We start from the raw sequence: 26,423 nt of genomic DNA, 5'->3' as shown, positions 1-26,423 counted from the left end.
TCTGCCCCAATTTCTTCATCTGGCAAACAAAACAGACAATGATACCTTAAAAGGATGTTATCAAAAAAGTTTTCATTATATAAAATATAAAGACAGAGAGATACTACATAAAACCAAGGAGCTGTTTTTTTTCTTTAAAGAAAAAAAGAATAGAAAAAATTTCAAAACCCAGAAAAAAAATTTAAGAACAAAATTCAAAACTGAAAAAAACAGCAAATCTAAAAAAATAAGGAGATAGAGGAACCAAAATGAAAAGAACAGATGATTGGAAAAGAGAAACTGTTATGAAATAGAGTGCAGCTATAGACTGAAAAACAGAATTAGACAAATTTAAAACAACCCACTGCAAAAGAGGGCCAGCAGTCACCATGGGGAGCAGATAGTGGCTGTGGCTTATTTATTTTAATATCCCCACTGGCTTGCAGAGATCAGACCTTCAGAAAATACTGGTGAGGATGAGTGGATATGATAGACAAGTGGCCAGAGGGAGCAGCAGGCTCTCTGCCAAGATCAGCTTATCAAAGGCTTGACTTCTGTGCCTTTTTTCAGTCATGTTAATATTCAGTTTTCTATGCGCTTTCTGTGCCTGCTGCTTCCTACTTTAATTTGGAAAACATCAAAACCCTGATAATATGACAGTGGGCTGTGACAGTCTACTATTGATACTGAGAAACAACTGAAATTACAACTATCTAAGCACTTATTTCTAATATCAATGAATTTGTTCAAGTGAGAATTTCTAGAAACTCTTAGGGAATCTTATTATATTTAAATTCATCTTTATTTTAAAGTGTTGCCCATGTTGGTATTTTAAAAATTGAAACAACATAGAAAAGTAAATAAATAAAAAGTAAGAAGTCCCTTTCTCCCTGTATTATTCCATGTGCATAGCCACTATTAATAGTATATTTCTATTCCTTCTAGATATTGTCTATGCCTAAAAATATGTATAAATATGCATGACTTTATATAAATTATATCATTCTAAACAAATACCACCTTGTGATTTATTTATTAAATATATCTTACTTACCATTCCTATCAGTACATTTAGAAAGTTTTTGCATTGATTTGCAGTGATTACTTTCATGCTATATTTAATCATTCATCTGTTAAATGTTTAGATTATCCTTTATATGTTTTCAAAAAGAACTGAGTGGAAAAATTCCTCTAGTGAAGTACTAATTTGACTCATTGGAAAAGACTCTGATGCTGGGAGGGATTGGAGGCAGGAGGAGAAGGGGACGACAGAGGATGAGATGGCTGGATGGCATCACTGACTCGATGGATGTGAGTCTGAGTGAACTCCGGGAGTTGGTGATGGACAGGGAGGCCTGGCATGCTGCGATTCATGGGGTCGCAAAGAGTCGGACATGACTGAGCGACTGAACTGAGCTGAACTAGACTCTGGGCTTCCCAGGTGGTGCAGTGGTAAAGAATCTGCCTGCCAATGCAGGAGATGCGAGAGATGCAGGATTGGTCCCTGGGTCAGGAAGACCCCTTTGAGAAGGAAATGGCAACCCACTCCAGTATTCTTGCCCGGAAAATCCCATGGACAGAGGAAGCTAGGCAGTCTACAATCCATAAGGTCGCAAAGGGTTGGACACGACTATATTTAGACTTTATTTCCTTCCGTCTATTTGGTGGAAAAGACAACTTGGGTTCAAAGCTGAGGGAAAAATGGTACAAAGTACTCAATCTCCCTGAGACAGAAATGGCAGGAAACTCTTAGTGATTGGATTAGATACTTCTCCCAAGGTGCTTGTGTGTTTTTTTTTCAATTGAGGTATAGTTGATTTACAATGTTGTGTTTGTTTCACGTGTATAGCAAAGTGACTCATATATGTGTTAGTCGCGCTCCGTTGTGTCTGACTCTGCAATCTCATGGCTTGTCCATGGACTTCTCTAGGCAAGAATACTGGAGTTGGTTGCCATTCCCTTCTCTGGGGGGACCTTCCCAACCAAGGGATAGAACTGGGTCTCCTGCGCTGCAGGCAGATTCTTTACCATCTGAGCTACCAGGGAGGCCCAAGAGAAGGAAAATGTATATTCCTTATCAGATTATTTCCTATTATAGATTATGATAAGATATTGAATATACTTTGCTGTGCTTGCTATACAGTAGGTCCTTGTTGTTTATCTATTTCATATATAGTAATAAGTATCTGTTAACCCAAATTCCTAATTTACCCCAACCCCCTTCCTTTCCTTTTTGGTAACCAGAAGTCTGTTTTCTATGTCTATTAGGCTGTCTCTGTTTTGAAAGTAAGTTCATTTGTATCATTTTTTAAGATTCCACATATAAATGATATCACTGGGAGGGATTGGGGGCAGGAGGAGAAGGGGACGACAGTGGATGAGATGGCTGGATGGCATCACTGACTCGATGAACGTGCATCTGAGTGAACTCCGGGAGCTGGTGATGGACAGGGAGGCCTGGCGTGCTGCGATTCATGGGGTCGCAAACAGCTGGACACGACTGAGCGACTGAACTGAACTGACTGGTGATATTCTTCCTTCTCTGTCTGACTTCACTTAGTATGATAATCTCTAGCTGCATCCATATTGCTGCAAATGGCATTCTCTCACTCATTTTTAGTGCTAAGACTCCATTGTTTGTGTTTACCACATCTTCTTTATCCATTCACCTTTTGATGGACAGTTGAATTGTTTCCATGTCTTAGCATTGTAAACAGTGCTGCTGTGAACAGTGGGGTCCATGTATCTTTTCAAATAAGAGTTTCTCAAATAAGAGTTTGGACTCAGAGGGAGAGGGAGAGGGTGGGATGATTTGGGAGATGGCATTCTAACATGTATACTATCATGTAAGAATTGAATCGCCAGTCTATGTCTGACACAGGATACAGCATGCTTGGGGCTGGTGCATGGGGATGACCCACAGAGCTGTTATGGGGAGGGAGGTGGGAGGGGGGTTCATGTTTGGGAACGCATGTAAGAATTAAAGATTTTAAAATTAAAACAAACAAACAAACAAAAAAAAAGAGTTTCTGTCTTTTCTGGATATATCCCAGGAGGGGGATTGCTGGATCATATGCTAACTCTATTTTAGTTGTTTTTTGGAAACTGAGGTGGTTTATTTACAGTGTTGTTTGTTAGTTACTACTGCTGGTGCTAAGTCACTTCCGTCGTATCCAACTCTGTGCAACCGCACAGACAGCAGCCCACCAGGCTCCTCTGTCCCTGGGATTCTCCAGGTAAGAGTACTGGAGTGGGTTGCCATTTCTTTCTCCTTATTAGTTACTACTGTATAGCAAATGATTCAATTTTACATTTACATTCAATTTATACATTCTTTTTTATATTCTTTTCATTATGGTTTATCATCGAATGTTGAATATAGTTTTGTACTATACAATAGGACCTTGTTGTTTATCCACTTTATATGTAAAAGCTTATGTCTGCTAACCCCAACCTCCAATTCCATCCCTTCCTCAAGGCCCTCCCCCTTGAAGACTACCAATCTGTTCTCTGTCTGTGATTCTATTTCTCTTTTACAGATATGTTCATTTGTGTCATATTTTAGATTCCACATATAAATGATATCACATGATATTTGTCTTTTTCTTTCTGACTTCATTCAGTATGATAATCTCTAGTTGCATCCATGTTACTGCAAATGTTATTATTTCATCCTCTTTATGGCTGAGTAGTATTCCAGTATATATGTGTACCACATTTCTTTATCCCTTCATCTGTTGATGGGCATTTAGATTGTTTCCCTGTCTTGGCTATTGTGAATAGTGCTTCTATGAACATAGAAGTGCATGTATCTTTTTGAGTTATAGTTTTGTGTGGATATATGCCCAGGAGTGAGATTGTTGGATCAAATGGTAATTCTATTTTTAGTTTTCTGAAGAATCTCTGTACTTGCTTCCACAGTGGCTGCACTAACTTACCTTCTCACCAACAGTGTAGAGGGTTCCCTTTTCCCCACACCCTCTCTAGCATTTGTTATCTGTAGACTTTTTAATGATGGCCATTCTGACTGGTGTGAGGTGGTACTTCATGGTAGTTTTGATTTGCATTTCTCCAGTAATTAGTGATGATAAGCATCTTTTCATATGCCTTTTGGCCATCTGTAGAAATGTTATTTTTAGTTTTTTAAGAAACCTTCATACTGTTCTCCCTAGTGGCTGCATCAGTTTACATTCCCACCAACAGTGTAGGAGTGTTCCCTTTTGAGAAATGAAATTTTATTCAAGTTGTTTTCATCTAGAATGAGGGTCAGCAAACTATGGCCTCCAGGCCAGATCTAGCTGGGCACCTATTTTTCTACCTAGTTTTATTGGAACACAGCCATGCCCTTTCATTCGCATGTTCTATGGCTGTTTTTGTGCTACGGCACAGGTGAGTAGTTGTGACACAGACTGTATGACCTGCAAAATCTAACAAATTTAGTATCTGGACCTTGACAGAAATTTTGCTGACCCTAGCTCTGGAGAAGTCAAAGACTTAATTCCCCTGCCACACCCTAGGGATCAGCAAATATAACTGCTTGAGCAGCAGTCGAAAGAGTATCTCTTTGGGCTCCTGTTGTTCATTTTTCTGGGGACAGACTGTCCGCACTGCTGAGTGACTAAGGGGAAGTAAAACCAAGGCAGTGAGGCCATTGCATTGCACTGCTGGGGAGAGGAATCCTTGTGAACAGGTCTCCTCAAGAGGGAGGGTAGCGTGGGGGAGGTATCTACAGACTCACTTGCACAAACGAGAAATCCCAGGTGGTGCTGAACTGCTGGTGAGGAGGACGGGCAGGGTTTCTGGAGTCAGTGCTCAGACTCTGGACACTTATTTGGTCAATCTCCAGAAGCTGCTGACTGCATTTCTGAAGACAAACAGAAATTTCCATTTCTCTTCCTCTTCCTTTCACAAAAACCTCATCCTTATTTAGCATGCACCCCGCGCCGACCTTCCCTCTACCTCAGGTTGCTCCTAATAGCATCAGAGAGGTATTTTTATCACTGTGAGAGAAAGCACTGTAAACTGTATACTGGCTGAACTTCACCTAATTATGTTTAGAGCAATTGCTCTTCTGTAATAATCACTATTGTAAGAATCATCCACATTTCTGAGTTATGTTTTTGTGTTTAAATTAAAAAAAATTGCTTTATAATATTGTGTGTTTCCATTGTACTAGCTATCTAGAGGGGTGAGATGTGGTGGGAGGAAGGCTTAAGAGGAAGGGGATATATGTATACATTTGTCTGAATTATGTTTTGAAGAAAGTTTAACTTGTTATGGAAGGTGATTTGTTGGTAGCGAATTTTGGTGGTCGAGTTCCATCATGTGATAAGACCTTATGAGGAACACTTTGCTAGAGAGCAGGGCATCCTCACACCTCTAAATAAGGGTGTTTATTCAGTAGCTAGTGATTCACCTCCACCACATGCTAGGCCCTTTGCCAATTACAAATACTAAGCACTGGGAGAGCCTGCCCTCAGACCTCTGTGTGTAAGTGTGGAGGTGGGAAACAAGAGTGGTCATGAGTGTGGGAGGTAGGGCAGACAAGTTAGGAACAGATTGTTGTAAATCATGAAAAATATCCATTTGATGTGAGCTCATGGTACTGTGGAACTTGACCTAACTGTGAAGGTTGGGGATGAGCTCTGTGGCTGAGATGTCTAAGCTGAGTTGTCAATGACAAGCGAGGGCCCAATAGGGAATGGGCAATGGCCAAGGTGGGGAGTGTCTGAGGGGAGAGGAAGCTTGGGTGTATCCTGGGAAGCCAGGCCGTGAAGCCTGGTGAGCCACACTCTGGAGCCAGGACCCTTCCCTTGAGGCAATGGGGATGTGAAAGGACTGAAACAAGGTTAGATTGAGAAGGCTGGATACTGAGCAATGTGGAGGGGGGTGGGGAGTGAAAACAGAAACAGGTTTCTGCTAGGAAAAAAATGAACTAAGATCGTAGCAGTGAAAGTAAAGAGGAGAAGATGAGGCCAGTGTGTAAGACTGGATTGTCAGGATGGTCAACTGGATTGGGAAAAAATGGTAGAAAAAGAAGGAAAAGAATGAATGAATGCTCATTTGGGGGTTTGGGAGCTCAGGTGATCAGTAGGGACATTCACTGGGATGGGAAGATGTTAGCCGACTATCACCAGGTAATAAATTGTCTCAAAATTTACCTTAAAACAACAAACACTTATACTTTCATGGTTTCTGTATCAGGAATTAAAGAGCAGATTAGATAGTGGTTCTGACTCAGGGTCTCTTATGAAGTTGCTGTTGAGACATCAGTCATCTGAAGACTTGACTGGGGCTGGAGGACCTGCTTCCAAGGCGAGCCCCTCACGTGGCTGTTGGCAGGAGGCCTCAGTTTCTGCCTGGATTTTTATAGGAAGCCTCAGTTCCTCACTACATGCTTGAGCATCCTCTGGGGCAGCAGGCTTCTCCCAGGGAGAGCAATCCAAGAGAGACCAAAGAGGAAGCAAGACACATGCTTCTTGGGACCTAGTCTTAGAAGTCAGACACTGTCACTTCTACCTCATTCCATTCTTTAAAAGCAAGTCACTAAGTTCAGTCCATGCTTAAGGAAAGGAGGATTAGGCTCCAACTTCTGAGAGGAATGTCAGAGAATTCATGGACATTTTTTAAAACCTCCACAGGGAATGTAGGCTGTGTAAAAGAAAGCCCTGAATTCAGTCTTGTACATGTTGAATTCAAAATGCTTATGAGTCATCCAAGTTGTGAACTGTAGGTTGGCTTCAGAAACAAGCATATGCCCCTTCCCAATGTGAGATTACATCATTTAATTTAATCTTCTTAACAACAAATACATTATTGATGTCTTAAGGTTTTAGAAAAAAATGTGGGACTAATATATACCCTGCAGGCAAGAGGTAGAATTCTCCATGCAGCCCCGTTCACAGCCAAGGATCTAATTATTATCTGCAAAGCAAAGGGTTTAAATGATATTTAGGCTTTCCTTCTATCCCTCCTCAGTGTTCCTTAGATGGTAGTGCTCATAAGGCTACTACAAAGGATTTTATACAGAACGACATATGCTATCATTCAAGGGTCATTTGGAGGACAAGTAATTTTTGCTACTTGCCTATTCTGAGAATTGAACTCTGAGTAAGGAGACTATATTATGCCTCTTGCCTCTGAGAATCGGAGAACAGATGGCTGTGGTTTGTGGGGTTTGCAAAATCCCTAGAGAAGGTAGTCACTGGGTGAGTGCCAAGTGCTTATCTTCCGTTTGCATTTGGTCTCCTTTCCCTGTTCTCCCTTCCTTATCTGCCCTCAGCTGACTGGCTTATAGGAGTCACCACACTTATGTGTTCTGGGGTGAGTGAGGTCCCATGGGGTAGCCGGTTGTTGGCAAGAACCTCATTTCAAGAGCTCAGACTCAGCTTCCTAAGCTCCCATCCTTTCCTGAGTATCAGCTTGATTAAGCTGTGTGTGATCCCCAGTGCAGCCTGTCTTACCCCCAGTTGAGTAATATGATAAGAGCTCTGGAGCTTACAGAGTAGCATGTACCCTTACCTTAAACTGTGCTGCCCACTTTATCTGACTTCCCTGATAGTTCAGTTGGTAAAGAATCTGCCTGCAATGGAGGGGACTCTGGTTTGATTCCTGGGTGGAGAAGATCCCCTGGAGAAGGGATAGGCTACCCACTCCAGTATTCCTGGGCTTCCCTTAGCTCTCAGTTGGTAAAGAATCTGCCTACAAGGTGGGAGACCTGGGTTCGATCCCTGGGTTGGGAAGATCCCCTGCAGAAGGGAAAGGCTACCCACTCCAGTATTCTGGCATGGAGAATTCCATGAATCATGTAGTCCATGGGGTCACAAAGAGTTGGACACAACTGAACTTTACTTCACTTCACTTTATCAGACAGGGATCCTAAAATGGCAATTCTCTAACCTTTGGTCTTTAAAGGGCTAATTTATGTATTTAACAAAGGCAGGCAAGCACCTGGTGAAAGGTTTTCTTCTTTTTTCATTTTATCTCCATGCCTAGAGAAAGCAACCCTACCAGTCAAGTGTGTCTTATTTGACTAGAAGGAAATCAGGAGAATTTTAGGAACTCTGTCACAAAAGAACTTTCTCTTTATGTAATCATTTCCCCAAATAAATAAGCATAACTATCCAGTATTTTTCTAAAGAACAATTAACATCCTTAGCCTGCTACCCCATTTCTGTGGAGTTGTATTTCTTAATGGTCAGTCTTATAAAAATGATTATTCCCTGGAAACGGTGTTATCTGCTGCTGAGTGTGCACACCTGTCAGGAAACATGAGCATCTTGAAGTGCGGTGTGTGTGTGTCTTGGTTCACTGCTCATTTGCTGTTAAAAAGAACTTGATCTTGGACAGGGCTAATCCTACAACAATTAAATCCCTCCAGCTTCAGAAATGCTGGAAGGATATACAATGTAGAATGGGCTTACCTTTGTACCTGGTCTAAAGGCAAAAGGGTGGAATTAACGAGGTACCAAAGTTTTGCTTTGTGATTAGTCCTTTACTCTGTGGTGTCTGGACTGCCATGCTACAGCATGCTGGTTTCTTTATGAAGAAGTGTAAGTACCAGAAACACAAAATCTGGTAACAGCAATTCTTCTAATTGAAACGGGATCCATTCTCAAATTGAAGAATTCCATTTATGTCGCTGGCTCCCACGTGGTGGTGTTTGTGATGAGATAGGTGCCCACATTTAGTATAAACAGTGTGAAGTTACCTAAGAGCATGGTTCTTTTTCTAACTTCCTGGATTGAGTTGAGCCCTTAGCTAATTCATTCATTTTATTTTCTAATGTTTGAGTTCAAGGCTATTTGTTTTACTCTAGGAATTTCTTTAGCTACTTTCACAAGTTTTGGTATGTCATGCTTTATTGTTCAACAACTTACAAATGTGTTTTCCAGTTTCCAGTCTTTTTATGATTGATTTCTTTTATGTCATCCTGAAGTCAGAAAACAAAGTACATGCGGTCTAGTGGCTCCGATGGTGAAGAATCCGCCTGCAATGCAGGAGACCTGAGTTTGATCCCTAGGTCAGGAAGATCCCCTGGAGAACGGAATGGCTACCCACTCCAGGATTCTTGCCTGGAGAATTTCATGGGCAGAGGAGCCTGGGTGGGCTATAGTTAACGGGGTCACAAAGAGTTGGACATGACTGAGTGACTAACACTAACTAATATTGACTTTTGGTATTTTACATGACATTTTATACAATTTTCATGAGTTTAAAAAAATGTGTAATTTTCTTGAATGTAGATCTGTCCATTAGATTAAGCTGTGTTAGTACTTTGTTCAGATCTTCTGTATCTTTATGCATTTTTTCAGATTTATAAATTCTTGAGACATATTCAAATTCACATCCATGAAATCAATTTCTCCTTATAATCTATATTTGACTTTTTTTGGCTTATTTTGTTAAAAGCATATTGACTCTGGATCAATATATCTTCTGAGAAATTCCTCCTTTTATCATAAAGTATTAACTTTCTTAACCATTAATAATGCTTTTCTGCCCAAAGACTATTTTGTTTGTTACTAATTTTGTGACACTTGCTTCCTGTGGCTAATGTTTTTCTGATATTTCTTTTTATAACACTTTATCATCAATTTCTGCATTATTATTTTTAGATGTTCCTTTTTTAAGCAGCATGGCTACTCAGGGTAAATGACATTACCTGCTATGACAGACAATGCCAAATCTCAGTGCTTTAACACCATGAAGATTTTAGTCCAGTTCAGTTCAGTTCAGTCGCTCAGTCGTGTCCGACTCTTTGCGATCCCATGAATTGCAGCACGCCAGGCCTCTCTGTCCATCACCAACTCCCGGAGTTCACTCAGACTCATGTCCATCGAGTTGGTGATGCCATCCAGCCATTTCATCCTCTGTTATCCTCTTCTCCTCCTGCCTCCAATCCCTCCCAGCATCAGAGTCTTTTCCAATGAGTCAACTCTTCGCATGAGGTGGCCAAAGTACTGGACTTTCAGCTTTAGCATCATTCCTTCCAAAGAAATCCCAGGGCTGATCTCCTTCAGAATGGACTGGTTGGATCTCCTTGCAGTCCAAGGGACTCTCAAGAGTCTTCTCCAACACCGCAGTTCAAAAGCATCAATTCTTCGACACTCAGCTTTCATCACAGACCAACTCTCACATCCATACATGACCACTGGAAAAACCATAGCCTTGACCAGACGGACCTTTGTTGGCAAAGTAATGTCTCTGCTTTTGAATATGCTATCTAGGTTGGTCATAAGTTTTCTTCCAAGGAGTAAGCGTCTTTTAATTTCATGGCTGCAGTCACCATCTGCAGTGATTTTGGAGCCCCCAAAATAAAGTCTGACACTGTTTCCACTGTTTCCCCATCTATTTCCCATGAAGTGATGGGACCAGATACCATGATCTTCATTTTCTGAATGTTGAGCTTTAAGCCAGCTTTTTCACTCTCCTCTTTCACTTTCATCAAGAGGCTTTTTAGTTCCTCTTCACTTTCTGCCATAAGGGTACTGTCATCTGCATATCTGAGGTTATTGATATTTCTCCCGGCAATCTTGATTCCAGCTTGTGTTTCTTCCAGTCCAGCGTTTCTCATGATGTACTCTGCATAGAAGTTAAATAAGCAGGGTGACAATATACAGCCTTGACATACTCCTTTTCCTATTTGGAACCAGTCTGTTCCATGTCCAGTTCTAACTGTTGCTTCCTGACCTGCATACAGGTTTCTCAAGAGGCAGGTCAGGTGGTCTGGTATTCCCATCTCTTGAAGAATTTTCCACAGTTTATTGTGATCCACACAGTCAAAGGCTTTGGCATAGTCAAGAAAGCAGAAGTAGATGTTTTTCTGGAACTCTCTTCCTTTTTCCATGATCCAGCAGATGTTGGCAATTTGATCTCTGATTCCTCTGCCTTTTCTAAAACCAGCTTGAACATCAGGAAGTTCACAGTTAACATATTGCTAAAGCCTGGCTTGGACAATTTTGAGCATTACTTTACTAGCATGTGAGATGAGTGTAACTGTGCAGTAGTTTGAGCATTCTTTGGCTTTGCCTTCCTTTGGGACTGGAATGAAAACTGACCTTTTCCAGTCCTGTGGCCACTGCTGAGCTTTCCAAATTTGGAGGCATATTGAGTGCAGCACTTTCACAACATCATCTTTCAGGATTTGAAATAGCTCAACTGGAATTCCATCACCTCCACTAGCTTTGTTTGTAGTGATGCTTTCTAAGACCCACTTGACTTCGCATTTCAGGATGTCTGGCTCTAGGTGATTATTATAATCTCTTTCATATTATTCATTTATTAAATGACTTTTATTGCTAGTTCTTCTGTTTATAGCATCTGCTGGCAATTTTTCATAATATTTTTCCCTAGTGTAATTTGCAGCTTAGGAGGTGTGGGTTGGGGGTGTTGATGTGAGTTCATCTTTTAGAGGGTTTTTAACTTTCTCCTAAGTGGATTTCCAGTGAATCCTAGTTAGTGAAAGTAGCACTGCCAAGTGGTTTCATATTTGATTCTTCTGGAACCCTGGGAATCTAGGCTTGTAATGGTCCTAGATGAGTTTTAATTTTAATCTCTTGGCTTGGGTTTGCTACATCACTCAGGTAATATAAATCAGACACACTTGGCATACAAATAGTGTGTCTAATTCTCAGTGGTTGCTTTTTATTTTCCACCCAAGATTACAGGCAGACTATGCTTTCTGAGGCCAGAGGATAGAGTTTGTTCTCACTCTCTTTTCATTCAGAGGGCAGTTCTTTAGGGACCATGGCCTTATGTGGAAGTTCAGATCCAGGTCTGTCTTCTAGCACCTGGAGGTCCCTTCTCCTGTGGGGCCCTAAGGCCTATGTCCAGTCAAGAATGCTGCAGACTAACTTTCATCAGGTTTCTAGAATAACTGTTCATTTCTGGCACCTGGACTTTCCCTTGGTCTCTTTCAAGTTTGGAAATGTATGGATGACTTTTAGGGTGTTCTGTCTTACATAGCATTTCTTTGTATTTATAACAATAAATGACATTACACCTTGTCAGACACTTTCTAATCTCTTCTTTTTAGCAATAAAGTCTCACAGTGACAGCTCAAGGGTTTCTACCTTGAATTCAATAGCACTGTTTTATTTTGATTAAACTTACGCAACTATTTCTTTTAGGCAAGTGATTCTAAGTTTCCATGTATAGTGATACAAATCTTTCTTTCAGAGCAAACTTGAATAAAATAAGTCAATTTAAATAAAAGTATTAAGTAAATTGACAAGGGTTAGGTGACTGTGAAAAACCCGTAAAGGTAGTATATTAATATTCAAGTTTATAGAATACTTGAAAGCATTTGATGCTCTTCTGAGCTTTGTCCTCATCTTTTAAAGTGTTCTTTTATGTTTTAGCAACCTAGACAGGAAGATGTGTACATCAGCCTGAGCCTGGGCTGAGAGTGTAGGAAATCAGGGCATAGTGTGAGTCAGATACTCCCTTCAAAACAAGCAGTAAAGATCGGTATAAACAGTAGTACTACTCAGAATGGGTTGGATTAGCAGTTTGAGAAACCCAACATCTCTGGGTAAGACAAAAAATTCTTTCTTGCTGGTATATCCAGTGAGCTTTGTTTAGCAGAGGCTCTGCTCCTCATAGCCGTCGGGCTGAGCTCCTCCATAGGCACCAAGGTGGGGAACAACGCGTGACACCCATGCTTTCTCCTAATTCTTCTTCCCAGAAGTGAAACCTGCCACTTCGGCCACCATTTCATTTGTCAAAGCAAGTCACAATGCCCACCTTCATTTCAGAGGAGGACAGGGAAGTACACTTCTACCACGTGTGCAAAAAGTGGAGAGCCAGAACTGTTTGGTGAAGATCGGTGATGTTTATAAAACCACCCAGCAAACAAACAATTCCAGATCCATCCTCTAGATGGAGATGTGGAGCTAAGCATCTTTTGGAGAGGATGGCCACGGTAGAGTCAGTCTTGTGTTTACAGCTCCCCACAACCTGTTTGGTACCTCCGTGCTGTATACGGAAAACCCCAAATTAAGTAGCGACTACCGATGGATACGGTAAAATACTTACCTTCACGATGGATTGATTCGTTACCCAACCGATCCCGAGAGGCGTCCATTACTGATGTAAAACTCCGTGCTATTCCATTGCCAATTATTCTGTTTGGCTGCTTTATTTCTACAAATATTTATCGGCCTAATGTATGAATGTGGTAGTATTGACAATGGCTGCAACTTGGGTTTCTCCCAGGTTTGCCTCTGGGCTGTTCTGGTTCAGTGTTCCTTCTCTTTTCCTGGGGTTTCCTGAAAAAGTCCACATGGCTTTCTGTAACGTGGGTTTGTGGGTCCCTCGCCTGATCACTGCCTGATCGCAGCTTCAGTTTCTCTCTTCCCTCAGGTATGTCACTTTTGGTTTCCTAGCACCTCCTTAACAGGGCCTCTGCTCTGTGCTGCAAAAAGACATTGAGAGACAAAGACTCTGTTTACTAACTTCAGTGCCTCCAGGGGCACTTACAGTCTCTACGGAGATCTGTTTAGCAGGGAAACTTACCCTTGCCTGGGCCAATACTCAAATTTTAGGAAACTTAATTATGTTTTGCCTAACCATGACACATACTTCAGTTAAATCACTGATCCTACATTATGTTTAAACTGGGGGCATGTAATACCTTAAACTTAGTCAGTGCTTTATAATTTTCAGAGTACTTCCTTATTCTGTTTGTTCTCCATAGTCCCTGTAATGTTGGGTATTTATTATCTTCCTTTAAAATCACAAAGATAGTTAATTTTCTCAAGGTTAATCAGCTTGTCAGTACTAACAGTAGAACTATAACCCATAACTAGACCCTCATGTCTAGGACTCTTTCAATTATTCCATGATGTTGCCCATAGCTTAGAAACATCAGTAAAACCTGCAAAAATTTAAGGTGGATACTATCTATTTTTAAACTTCGTATTGGGCCTATGGCCAGCACCCCTTTGTGCCCTCTGAATCAAGTAGATATGATGTCTTTTTTTTTTTTTAAGGTTGACTCATAGGCAACTAGGGAAAATCATGTACGTGTGCATTTAGGGAAGTTCAAGTTCAATAATTCAATCCAACACATATTTGTTGAGTGTTTATACCAGGTGCTGGAGATGTAATAGTGAAGAAGACAGACATGGTTTCTGTCCTCATGAAGCTTCAAGGCTAATGGAGAAAGCAGTTACAATAGACAGCAAAAGGAACTTCAATAAAGGAGACAGCATTTTTTTTCTTTCAATATTATTCTTAGGCATTGCACAGTCTCTTTTGTTTATTGGTGAGGGAAGGGAGACACAGAAAGATTAGATAACTTGCCATGTGACACAGTAAGGGATGGAGCTAAGATTTGAATGTAACTGCTCTCAGCAGCATTTCGCTGTGTCACAGGTCCTACAGGGTTGGCGACAAGGAGAACACACCCAGATGACAAAGCATCATTGCAGGGAGATCTGGAAAATTGCAGCAGTACAGGAAACCCAGACAACTATCCCTCTGGGTCCCAGGTCTTTCAAAACGGGGGCCCCTAGAAGGCCTTCTCTTTGCCCACCACTCCCCCCTCCACTGCTGGGCAGTTCAGTTTGCTGCCTCCCAATGCCGTCTGTCTCTGGCGGGAGTTATCTTATTCCTGCCATTACATTATTGTCTTTGGCTCACATGCTGACCCCTCGTTCTTTTCAACTAAGCTGCAGGACTCATTTCAGAGAACATACACGGCAGAAGCCATAGCAAGTGTATGGAGAAAGAAACTCCTTATGTTTTTGAAGAGGTCTGTAGGGTTGACAGGTAAGGAGGAAGGCATTTACTTCTTTCAGGAGCAGCTCTGAGTTGTTGGTAGCAGTCATTATTATTTTAACTCCATCATCTCATTTTCACGACAAGAATGAGGCTGGTCTATTTCAGTCTTCTGTGTCCTTAGCACAGAGCAGACACACAGTACATATTTGTTAAATAAGTGAAGCAAGTTGTTATCACTAGGGACATGGGATTTTGTTTACAGCATAGGCTTTATTGACAGTACGGGGTTTAACTTGGATCCTGAAAAAATTGATCATCCAGGTAAGCAAACTTCAAATGTTTGGTAGACCTGGATTGAGGTGGAAAGGAGTCGCAATAAGAGAGGGAAGGGGAGTGGGAGGGATTAAATTTAGGACTTTAACACAAAGGTTTATCATGTTTAAATTTAGAAGGGTGCCTACATCAGAGGTATTTACCCTAGATGAGAGAAATTACATGAAAGCCCCCAAGAAGAAAAATATATAATTGTGACAAATGGGGATGTACTGAATGAAGGTCAGGAGACAAAAATAAGTCAAGGGGAATTTACTGTGAACAGTGGTTCAATTCAGTTCAGTTGCTCAGTCATGTCTGACTCTTTGTGACCCCATGGACTGCAGCATGCCAGGCCTCCACTCACCAACTCCCAGAGTTTACTCAAACTCATGTCCATCGAGTTGGTGATGCTGTCCAACCATCTTATCCTCTGTTGTTCCGTTCTCCTGCCTTCAATCTTTCCCAGCATCGGGGTCTTTTCAAATGAGTCAGTTCTTCACATCAAGTGGCTAAAGTATTGCAGTTTCAATGTCAGCATCAGTCCTTCCAATGAATATTCAGGACTGATTTCCTTTAGGATGAACTGGGTGGATCTCCTAGCAGTCCAAGGGACTCTCAAGAGTCTTCTCCAACACCACAGAACAGTGGTTAGCTTCCTACAAAAGCATGTAAATTTGCCACAGTTTCCTCAGTATTTGTCTGTTCCCCTTCCACTAATCTTACCAAGTGGGCTAATATAAACAGTCCCAGGTTCAAAACTGATTAGAAAAGATAGTAACTCATGACCAAAACCATCTTCCTCAATGTGTAATTCACAATGAATTTTTAAATATTCAAAGGAAAGAAAATATTAATAGTTGGTACCTCCTCAGGGATGTCAGGCAATTTACATTCATTGCTTAATCTTTCAACAGCTCAGTGAGGTAGGTGGCATATCCCTGTTTTACAGAGAAAGACCAGCATGTATGCTTTCTTGTACCCACAGCAGTTTAAGTAGTATGCTCAAATTTACGCAGAGGAAGAGATACATACAAAGTCAGCCCTGTCCTTACTCCAGAGTATATGTGACATCTCTTGTTGGAAAGAAAAAAGTTACACGTCTCCTTAAATGTATTTTATTAGTTATTTACTTTTCCTGTTTTTGAATTTTGTGAGGTGTGTTTACTTGTGTGAACTGACAGAAGTGACTCTCAGTGTGCACAGGGAAAAAGCTGTGTCTGTGGTTCTCATTCACAGTAACTGCAGAAAGTTTGTTTTCTAATTTGGGGCCACTTACATGAATTCAGTACGTGTACTAGGTTTATTGAAAATACTATCCTGGAATCTTAGGGTTTCCTTTTCAAAGAAAATGAAATCCCACACAGTGTTTTACACCATTTGCTTTTTTTCTTTTTTTCCAGACTGCTGTCAGAGGATGTAGGAATGGATATCCGCTTTGAGGAGGGAATGCTGAGTCCCACTGATGCAGACATGAGGCCAGGTGAGAGAGTGTTAGTTTATTTCTTTCAGCAGTGTTCTATATCCAAACGTGTTCATTATTCAGTGAGAGAACCATTTCCTGTGCATCCAACTTGTGATTTCAGTGATAGAGGTGAAGAGAGGAGGAAAAAAAATGTGTGAGGGAGGTGTTAGGCTTGATGTAGTTAATTACAGAGTTGACTTAAATAACCAACGAGTGCAGGCTACCCTTTGTCTCCCAAGCCATGCCTAGATCTGCCAACGTTTTCAGTTCCTGTGATAATGGTTGCTTTTTATCATAATACCAAATTCTAACCAACATCTAAGTTGACCAAATTTATATTTAAGTGTGAGAATGTTTAAAATTAGTGATTTACAGAGAAAAGCAAATCAAAACCACAATGAGGTACCATCTCACACTGGTTAGAATGGCTGCTATCCAAAAGTCTACAAACAATAAATGCTGGAGAGGGTGTGGAGAAAAGGGAACCCTCTTACACTGTTGGTGGGAATGCAAACTAGTACAGCCACTATGGAGAACAGTGTGGAGATTCCTTAAAAAACTGGAAATAGAACTGCCATATGACCCAGCAATCCCACTGCTGGGCATACACACCGAGGAAACCAGAATTGAAAGAGACACGTGTACCCCAATGTTCATCACAGCACTGTTTATAATAGCCAGGATATGGAAGCAACCTAGATGTCCATCAGCAGATGAATGGATAAGAAAGCTGTGGTGCATATACACAATGGAGTATTACTCAGCTATTAAAAAGAATATATTTGAATCGGTTCTAATGAGGTGGATGAAACTGGAGCCTATTATACAGAGTGAAGTAAGTCAGAAAGAAAAACACCAATACAGTATACTAACACATATATATGGAATTTAGAAAGATGGTAACAATAACCCTGTATGTGAGACAGCAAAAGAGACACAGATGTATAGAACAGTCTTTTGGACTCTGTGGGAGAAGGCGAGGGTGGGATGATTTGAGAGACTAGCACTGAAACATGTATATTATCATATGTGAAATAGATGGCCAGTCCAGGTTCAATGCATGAGAGAGGGTACTCAGGACTGGTGCACTGGGATGACCCTGAGGGATGAGATGGGGAGGGAGGAGGGAGGAGGTTCAGGATGGGGAACACATGTACACCCATGGCTGATTCATGTCAATGTATGGTAAAAACCAGTACAATATTGTAAAGTAATTAGCCTCCAATTAGAATAAAATAAAAAAATAAAATTAGTGATTTGATATTAAGAATGCTTAGTATCCTGATTATTAAAAAAAAAAAGAAAAACCCCAAACTACACTCTAAGATTATGACGCAAGGCGTATACAAAATGGAATTTAAAGTTTTTAGTTGCAACCTGTATGACTCCCACTTTGTACTAGGTTCTCTCCTTTGCACTATACCAGCTATAGGATCTTACCTAGATCCTGAATCTTGAGATTATTAGTCAAGCCTAGAATTGAAAAAGTAGGGAGCCAATCTTTTTTTTTCTGTCCAGGTATTTAAAGTATATTCTTCAAAGTGCTAATCACGTGACATAACTGTTCCTAAGTGCTCTGTGGCAGAGTAAGCATGGAGCCACTGCTCCACTCTACTCCACTGTTCAGATTCCCAGTTCTCTCTCTTTTCTCTTTTTTTAAGTTTTGGCCATGCTGTGTGGCTTGTGGGATCTTAGTTCCCTCACCAGGGATCGAATCCTGGTCTCCTTCAGTGGAAGTGCAGAGCCCTAACCACTGGACCATCAGGGAATTCCCACAATTCGCTTTTTAAATTTAATTTTTATTTTATGTTGGAGTGTAGTTGATTTACAATGTTGTGTTAGTTTCAGGTATGTAGCAAAGTGATTGTTATGCATAAACATAATCCATTCTTTTTCGGATTCTTTTCCCATGGAAGTTATTCAGAATAGTGAATAGAATTCCCTGTGCTATACAGGAGATCTTTGTTAATTAGCTATTTTATATACAGTGGTGTGTACATGTTAATCTCAATCCCACAATTCACTTTTGAATAATAAAGGTGCTAAAGCTTTCATTGTCCTGTAGGGTAGCTGTTAGCCACATGTGGCTATTAAAGTTAATAAAAATTTAAAATCAACTTGAAACATACAGTTTGTCAATTGCACTAACTTCAAGTGCCTAGAAGCCATATATATAACATTTCTACCATCACAAAAATGTTTTTTGGACAGCACACCTCTGAGAATCCCTGTGGAATCCTAATGTTTACAAACTTACTAGTCAACAAGTGTGTTAATCAGCCAGTCATGTCCGACTTTTTCTGATTCCATGGACTGTAGCCTGTCAGGCTCCTCTGTCCATAGAATTCTCTAGGCAAGAATACTGGAGTGGGTTGCCATTTCCTTTTCCAGGGGATCTTCCCGACCTAGGGATCGAATGCTGTCTCCTGCACTATAGGCATATTCTTTACCATCTGAGCCACCAGGGAAGCCCCTCAATGTTTTACAAACTTATTGGTCAATAGAAACTTTTTTCCCAAGTAATACATAAAGATATTACATGGAACACAGTTTAGGTGTTGTTCTATACAGAAAAAAATCTTAATGACAAAGAAACAGTGTTAGCTTCCTTGGGACAAGACCAGAGTCAGAACTGGAGAATTGACAGGTATATTAGATGGCCTTCAAAACCTTTTGTTATAGGGAATCCTGAAATTTTTATTGTTACTGTGTCTCTGTACCATTGTTTAGCTGGGATCAACTTGGGTAAAGATTACTTCTCCAGCTCTGCTTCTGATAAGTGAAAGGCACTTGAACAACAAGATGCATATTACAGGGAGCTAATTCCATGAGCCTTACACCAGGAGACTATCACTATGGTACAAGAACCAGTGTCAGGCAATATTGGCATAAGAAGTAATGACTGCTTGACCAAGGAATGTAATCTGGGAGGATGCCTCGGTTTTTTTGAAAAAAGAAAGAATGCCAGCCAAGGAAAATTCATAACAGAGTTGTCAGGAACTAAAGAGATGTATGTGGGGAGTATCTGTAAACATAACAGATAAAGTTCATATCCTCTATTCCACAGGAATAAAGTCTACTTGAATCATTATAAGTTATGTGTAAAGCTTAATTGTGTCTCTTAATAAGCATTATAAAAAATGTAATCCAATATTATGTCAGTGTCAGGTTTTAAAACCTGAACAGGGCAGTTCTAAAGACTAGCTGCTAAGTCGCTTCAGTCGTGTCCAACTCTGTGTGACTCCACAGACGGCAGTCCACCAGGCTCCCCCGTCCCTGGATTCTCCAGGCAAGAACACTGGAGTGGGTTGCCATTTCCTTCTCCAATGCATGAAAGTAAAAAGTGAAAGTGAAGTCGTTCAGTCATGTCTGACTCTTCGTGACCCCATGGACTGCAGCCCACCAGGCTCCTCCGTCCATGGGATTTTCCAGGCAAGAGTACTGGAGTAGGGTGCCTTCTCCGTCTCAAGACTAGATCTTTGCCCATTTAGCAATGACTCTCACTTCCTATTTCTGCATGACCAGAGCTGATGTGACTGGAGCAAGCCAGTACTGAGGCCTACTGGTCAAGGGGTCCAAACCCTAAGTAAAAACTTTTAGCAGGTGGAGCCTTTGCTGAAAGGGCCTTAAAATTGTTTTCCACTGGGGCCACACCCACTGTTGGCAGTCCTGTGTATGATGGTCTAACACTTACTGCTGCTCTTTATCTTCTTTAGAACCTCCTAATTCTCTGGATCTTGATAGCACTCATCCTCGGAGAATCAAACTCACAGCCCCAAATATCAATCTGTCTCTGGATCAAAGTGAAGGGTCTGTTCTCTCTGATGATAACTTGGACAGTCCGGATGAGATTGATATCAATGTGGATGAACTTGAGACTCCTGATGAAGCAGATTCTTTCGAGTACACTGGCCATGGTAAGTTGCCAAGTTGGCAGGCGGAAGTTAAGTGAAAGATTATCTAATCATATCTAATGGCATCTAAGTGGCATTAGGAACAAACCTCCCATTGTGTTGCTGCTGGCTGCTTTTTTGTGCTTTCTAGAAGCTTCTGTTTGTATCTCAGGTCATAAGTGGTCATGATTGATGGTTTAGATCTGGACAGAACAGGTGTGGTTCACAGCATACACAACCATCACGCCTTTGTCAAACCCCTGCTCTATGCCAGACCTTATGTTTGGCTGAGATTGGGAGAAAACTGTTACATTCTGTGTCATAAGAAAATTGGGACTGGGTTTGCAGAGAAAGAGAATTTAATCTGGAAGATAAAACTTGAAGTGGAAAAATAGAGCTTAACAATTTCTCTGTACAACCTCCCATGGTCTGGAATGTTCTTTCCCACACATTCTACATGGGTGGTTCCTTGTTTTTATTCAGATCTTTATCAGATGTCACCTCCTCAGAGAGGCCTTCCTTGACCTCTGTGTATCCACGCTACCCCCACCATCTGGTCACACTCTACCTCAGTATTAATTTTATTTTCCATGTGTCACACTAATTGAAATCATATAATTTAACTGTTTGGATCTCACTTATCTTTCTCTTCCCATTAGAATGTCTGCTCCATGAGGCCAGAGACTGTCTTATGCTTGGTGCTATATCACCAATAAAGTAGGAAGGAAGGAGGGATGGGGTAGGGTGTGGTGGAGGGAGAATAAAAAGTCAGAAGTTTAAAAACTTGTTTATCAAACCTGGGCATTCCTGATATGATTACCAGTCTTATTATATGACTTACTATATTATATCATATTATATTCTATGATTACCAGTTCTTTCTCTTGCTCAATGAAATTGCTTTTGTTAAGAAATATATACACAGAATTTGCTTTAAAAAATGGCATCATGTAGTTTCAGCTTTACAGGGTGGCATTCTTTGACTTTGTAAATTTGGATTTGAAAGTAAGAGAATCCTGGCTATATCTACTGCTTTGATATATTGTGAAAATTAGTAAAAAAAAGAAATACCACAATTGAACAGATGCCCTGACTTTTAGAGCCATGCTAATTCCAGCAGTTTCCTTCATAGAAAAACGTAACTAGGAAATTAGGAGAGTAACCTCAAATTACTTAATTAACTCAAGCAACGGTCACTGAGCAACCAGGGCTACATTCACAACCAGCCCTAGACTCAGAGCCGGCTTTCACAGTGTGGAAAGCTTTATTTCCTCATGCTAAGAGAACAGGATGTAGCTAAACTACTTACGTTATAGTTTATTATGTTTAAGTAGAGATTTGATATTGCATTTTATCATGTTCTTAGATTCATATAGTTATCGAGATATTTGACCCTGTGAGTTGAAATACACAAATAGGAGGTGAAAGGTCTTGACTTCCTATTCTTTTCTTTCATCTCAGACACTCTTCCTCAGCCACTCCGTCCTTTCCAGCTGCCTCCAGCTGTCCCAGGCCCTTTCCTGCTAATAAACCTTCAAGTGTAAAAATCATGCATTGACTTAAAATCTCAGAGAAGACAGCTGTGGCATGACCCTGCGGACCCCTCCCTCTCCTCCCCCTGTACTTCTCTGTTGCCCTGGGGAACCATGTCACCCCACATCTGAACCTTTTATTTTTATAAATAGTAAAACTGTCAAGCCAAGTGGTGGTGGCTGAGCGAACTGGTAATTAGAGCTGCCACTTGCTGACATAGTTCTTTCTATTTAGTCGACATAGTTATGTTGAAAGAACCAGTTTAACAGCCACAACCCTGCTTTTAGGTCTTAAAGAAGAGAATTTTAGTGTAAGTTGAATTTTAAAGTCCACCTTGATTTTCACATGAAAGGAGTATGTTCAGTCACCATTTTAAATAAACAACAGCATAAATGTTGAAACCCCAAGTATATCTGAATAGCTATATTTTATAATGCAGACATAGATCACTGACTATAAAGGAATCTAATGTGTATTAGAGTCTCAAAGTATGAAAGTAGTGCTTGAAAGCTGCATGGTTTTGTTGTTTTTGTTTCTTATGTGAGTGTTCTAACTAGGCATATAGATTCTAAACAAAACTGGAGTTTTTAAGTCACAGGGTTTTAAAAGTGTTTGGTCAGTAATTAATTTTATTTAATGAACACTTTTCTTAGTGCTTGCTGTGTGTCAAGGATCTGCGCCAGCTGCTTTATAAATATTCACTGTATTAATCCTCATGTCAACTCTGTGAACAGGTATTATGTTACCCTCAGAGGTTTAGTGATTCACCTAAAGTCACATAGCTAGTAAATGTCAGAGCCAGCACAAAACTTGAGTTGTTGTCTGCAACTCCTGGGCCATGCTCCTTTTCCACAAATATACTAACAATGAACAGGAAGGTCTTTTTCTATGTTAGGATAGCATACCTGAAGTCAAGCCTAATGACCCACCTTCACATTTACATGCTCTTTTAATCCCACCATTTTGGGGTGACTTGAGGGCCCTTAGTTTCCCAAGTGCTTGAAGGATGTTCACACCATTTGCCTGTTTCAGTCAGTAGCTGATGACCAAACATTGATGCCAGATTATTTGCCCCATGGTGTGATTTTGCTTATGGAAGAAATTCTGAAGCTCATTATCAAAAGGTGTTAAGTTGGTCATCTCTTGCAAGCAACTTTCTTTAATAATTGTGTCCGAATAGTTGGAAAATACCATTCAAAGGATGATATAATGGGGGCTTGATGTCCTTTGATATTTATAAATGCCAAAGATATCAGAAATATGTAGATGGTGAAGGATTTAACAGATTAGTCTTTTTTTTTTTTTAATAAGGGAGCTCAGCTTTTGTAAAGATACTTTATTAAACCAATACTATAAACTTAAAAATATCCAAAGGTCAGAAAAAATTATGATGACATATTTCTGTTTTCAAACTGACCACAGAATTATTTTTACCATAATTCAGATCTTAGCAAAGGCATTTTGTAAGGGAAATGGAAAAATGATAAAGAACTTTAGCCTGAATATTTCTGGTAAGAACGCTGTAAGAAACATCCATGTGCTCATGTATGTTTTCTTCCTAGGCTCCTAGCAATGTTTAGTGACCTCGTTTATCTTTTCTAAAACTAACCCCTAATGATGGACAGTTTCCTGTGTGAGTAAGGTAGCCTCACATTTTTTCCAGATAATCAGGTAGTCACTTCATTTAACTTCCGTTTCTGTGGTCATTATTTTCACAGCCTGCAGGCAACCAGCTTATGAAATCAACTCCCTGTTTTAACTCTGCTTATAAACCAGTCCAGTGTGGAGCTTATTCTGTTTTACCCACAAGCAGCCTTACATGATAATGGTGATGTGGTCTGAAAAGATGATTTTTCCTTATATTTTTGTGTGCTGAGTTTTCACATTCCAATTAACTACATACCTGTTCTAAAGAACTTTAAAGACTTTCTTAATTGTGTACAGGATGTCTTTCCTCTAACAAAAAGTTCAAATGGAGTGGGGGGCAGGGGGTGGAGTATGAAAAGATGAAAGTGGGAAGACCATCAGAAAGTTACTCTTGTCACCTGGGAAAAAGATGTGCCTAGGACTCTAGCCGGAGAAGGCAATGGCACCCCACTCCAGTACTCTTGCCTGGAAAATCCCATGGACGGAGGAGCCTGGTAGGCTGTGGTCCTTGGGGTCACTAAGAGTCAGACACGACTGAGCAACTTTACCTTCACAACACTAGCAATAGCAAGGAGAATGGAGAAAGCCTGTTTGAATCCCAGCTCTGCTCTTTCCAACTGGACTGAACCATACTTCGACAGGAAAAAAGTATTTTCTCAATTTGTGATACTGACAGAAGATGAAGCTTCATTCTGTCAGGAAAAGTCTGTAGAGATATGTTCATATGCTTTTGAACAATTTGAAAAAAAAAAAAAAGATTATTTTCCTTTAAAAGCTCCCTCCCCCTAAAACTATATATGCTTCTAACTCAACAATACCTGGATACACATTTGATACTAAGTAGCAATAAAAGAGAGAGATGAAAGGTATATTAAGAATGAAAATTAAAAACTAGTTAATAAATCTCCTTGGGTATTTAGCATAATATTAAACATGTCTTGAAGTGTCATTGAGGAAGCACTCCTACAAATTAGTAAACATTCAACCTAGGTTCAGTAGTCTAGATTAATACATAGTATGTTCAAGATTCATATATTATTAACTATGCCTATGTTAGTGATCAAATATGTCATGAATAATAATATCTAAACTCATTTTCTTCCTGGGAATGATTTCTAAAGATGATACAAATGGGGGGGGGTGGGGGCGCGGCTCTTTGGCTTAAAAAGATTAGAAGTTCAAACATAATGAATGTCTTTGAGGGCATTTTCAGATTATTCCCATTATCAGTGCAAGGGCACAGCATAGAGACCAAGTCCCCTTTACAGATGTATGTCCCTGCTGGAGGCCACAGCTGACCTCATCTTCCAATGGTTCGTATGATCATCGACAGTAGATTCCTCACTGTGATCTTTCAGCACAGGATATTCAGAGCCTGTGTACTAAATCATCTCATCAAAGACCGAAAGAAAATGTTCAAGATGACTTCTCCCTTGTGTACCAGGGCTAATTGACTTCAACAGCAAGCAGCAAGGGAGAAAAGCTTATTATTCAGAAAAGAAGACAAAGAAACTCAAGCCTTTCTTAGTGATGAGAGCGAGACCAAACACTAAATTTGGAGGGCCTAGGGACAGAGATTTAAATGAGCCCTGAAACTTCTGCAAATAGTGAGAAAATGATGGCGGGGGAAAGATGGCAATTTATAGTTGTAGCAGAAGAAGTATTAAGATCAGGAAGATACTGTTAATTCAAGGGAGAAGAACAATGTACCTTTCCTACTAGCTTATATTGTTGACTTCTAGAATTCAACACCTTAAGAGAGTGTACTGTACCCCTAGCTATTATAGAACTCCTTATTTAATTTACATCAATCAAAAGAGGTGGGGAAAGGAGGTCCCAAACAGGGTAAAGAGGTGTTGGCGATGATGCCTACAATGTAGATAAGAGCAGGTGTATACTGGAACCTCAGAAGACAACCACATCTGCGCCCAGAGGTCTGAGAGAACAGAGACAAGTGGGAAGACAGGGTTCTGGGAAGGGGAGCTGTGCGGGGCATTCAAGGGCCCTAACTCAAGTGGGAGGAGGAGAGCTGGAAGGGATCTCAGATAGGGAGTCCAGATGGATGGACTTGGACAAGAGACACAGTGCTTAATCTGAAGCCAAGGTTGCTAGTTTCCTGTCCTGAGTAAGCAGCGAGCACTGGTGGGAATGCGGAGAAAGCCAGAGTGAGGCCAGGCTCTGTAGGTGGTGGTAGCTATTGGTGTTGGCAGAAGCAGCTAGGACTGCTTCCCAACTGGGCTTCACTTTGCTATGCTAAGTCACAGGTAATTAGACATGTTTGAATCTGTCTTGTGACATCTTCTGGAACATAACAGTCCTGTTGTGGCTCCCTTACAGATTACCTGTATTTCCAGGAACTTGTCCAAGCTTTATTTACTCACTCACCTTCCCAAGTTCTACTGAAAACTCTGTGCAGGTTTCCAAGCTGAGTGTGAAGTGGGTTGGTGGAGGCAGATGTTAAAGATGAAATTGGCATGATTCCTTAGCCCAAGGAGCTCACCGCCTTATAGTAAAATAAATGAGACTGAGACAATTACACATTCAGGGTGCAGTATGATAGCTTAGAAGAGTTGCAAAGGTAAGGGCTCGATTATATTTCCTTCCGGATTCTGTGATCTGAGGTAACTGCTTCAGAGTTTTTGCACTGGTTTCATGTCTGCCACTACATCTCCTCTGTGCCTGGTAATTTGGTAGATGCTTAATAAATATTGCTGATACTGCTATCAAAGTGCCATTGAAAGGATGCAAGTGTGGTGTAAATCAAAGGCAATTTCTTATGAAATGGACAGTTAAGAATGATAACACCTCACAGAATTATTGTGAAAACTATAAATAAGCCTTTATTACCAAATTACATAAACATACAA

General features: G+C 40.5%; 1 protein-coding gene across 6 annotated transcripts in view; it reads left to right on the top strand.

Annotated features, from left to right (window-relative positions):
- The window catches only part of PRUNE2 (prune homolog 2), a 301,538-nt gene that overhangs the window by 235,388 nt on the left and 39,727 nt on the right, over window positions 1-26,423 (top strand). For all 6 annotated transcript variants that reach the window (XM_005683795.3, XM_013965995.2, XM_013965997.2 and 3 more), the window contains exons 10-11: window positions 16,422-16,501; window positions 20,200-20,400. In XM_005683795.3, coding sequence (XP_005683852.2) covers window positions 16,422-16,501; window positions 20,200-20,400 — 281 coding nt within the window. The remainder of the gene's footprint in view (window positions 1-16,421; window positions 16,502-20,199; window positions 20,401-26,423) is intronic.

Source organism: Capra hircus, chromosome 8 (assembly GCF_001704415.2).
Source record: "Capra hircus breed San Clemente chromosome 8, ASM170441v1, whole genome shotgun sequence".
NCBI classification, from domain to species: Eukaryota; Metazoa; Chordata; class Mammalia; order Artiodactyla; family Bovidae; genus Capra; species Capra hircus.
Note: the sequence above shows the minus strand (reverse complement) of the source record. Positions and strands in the feature narration are given on the sequence as shown.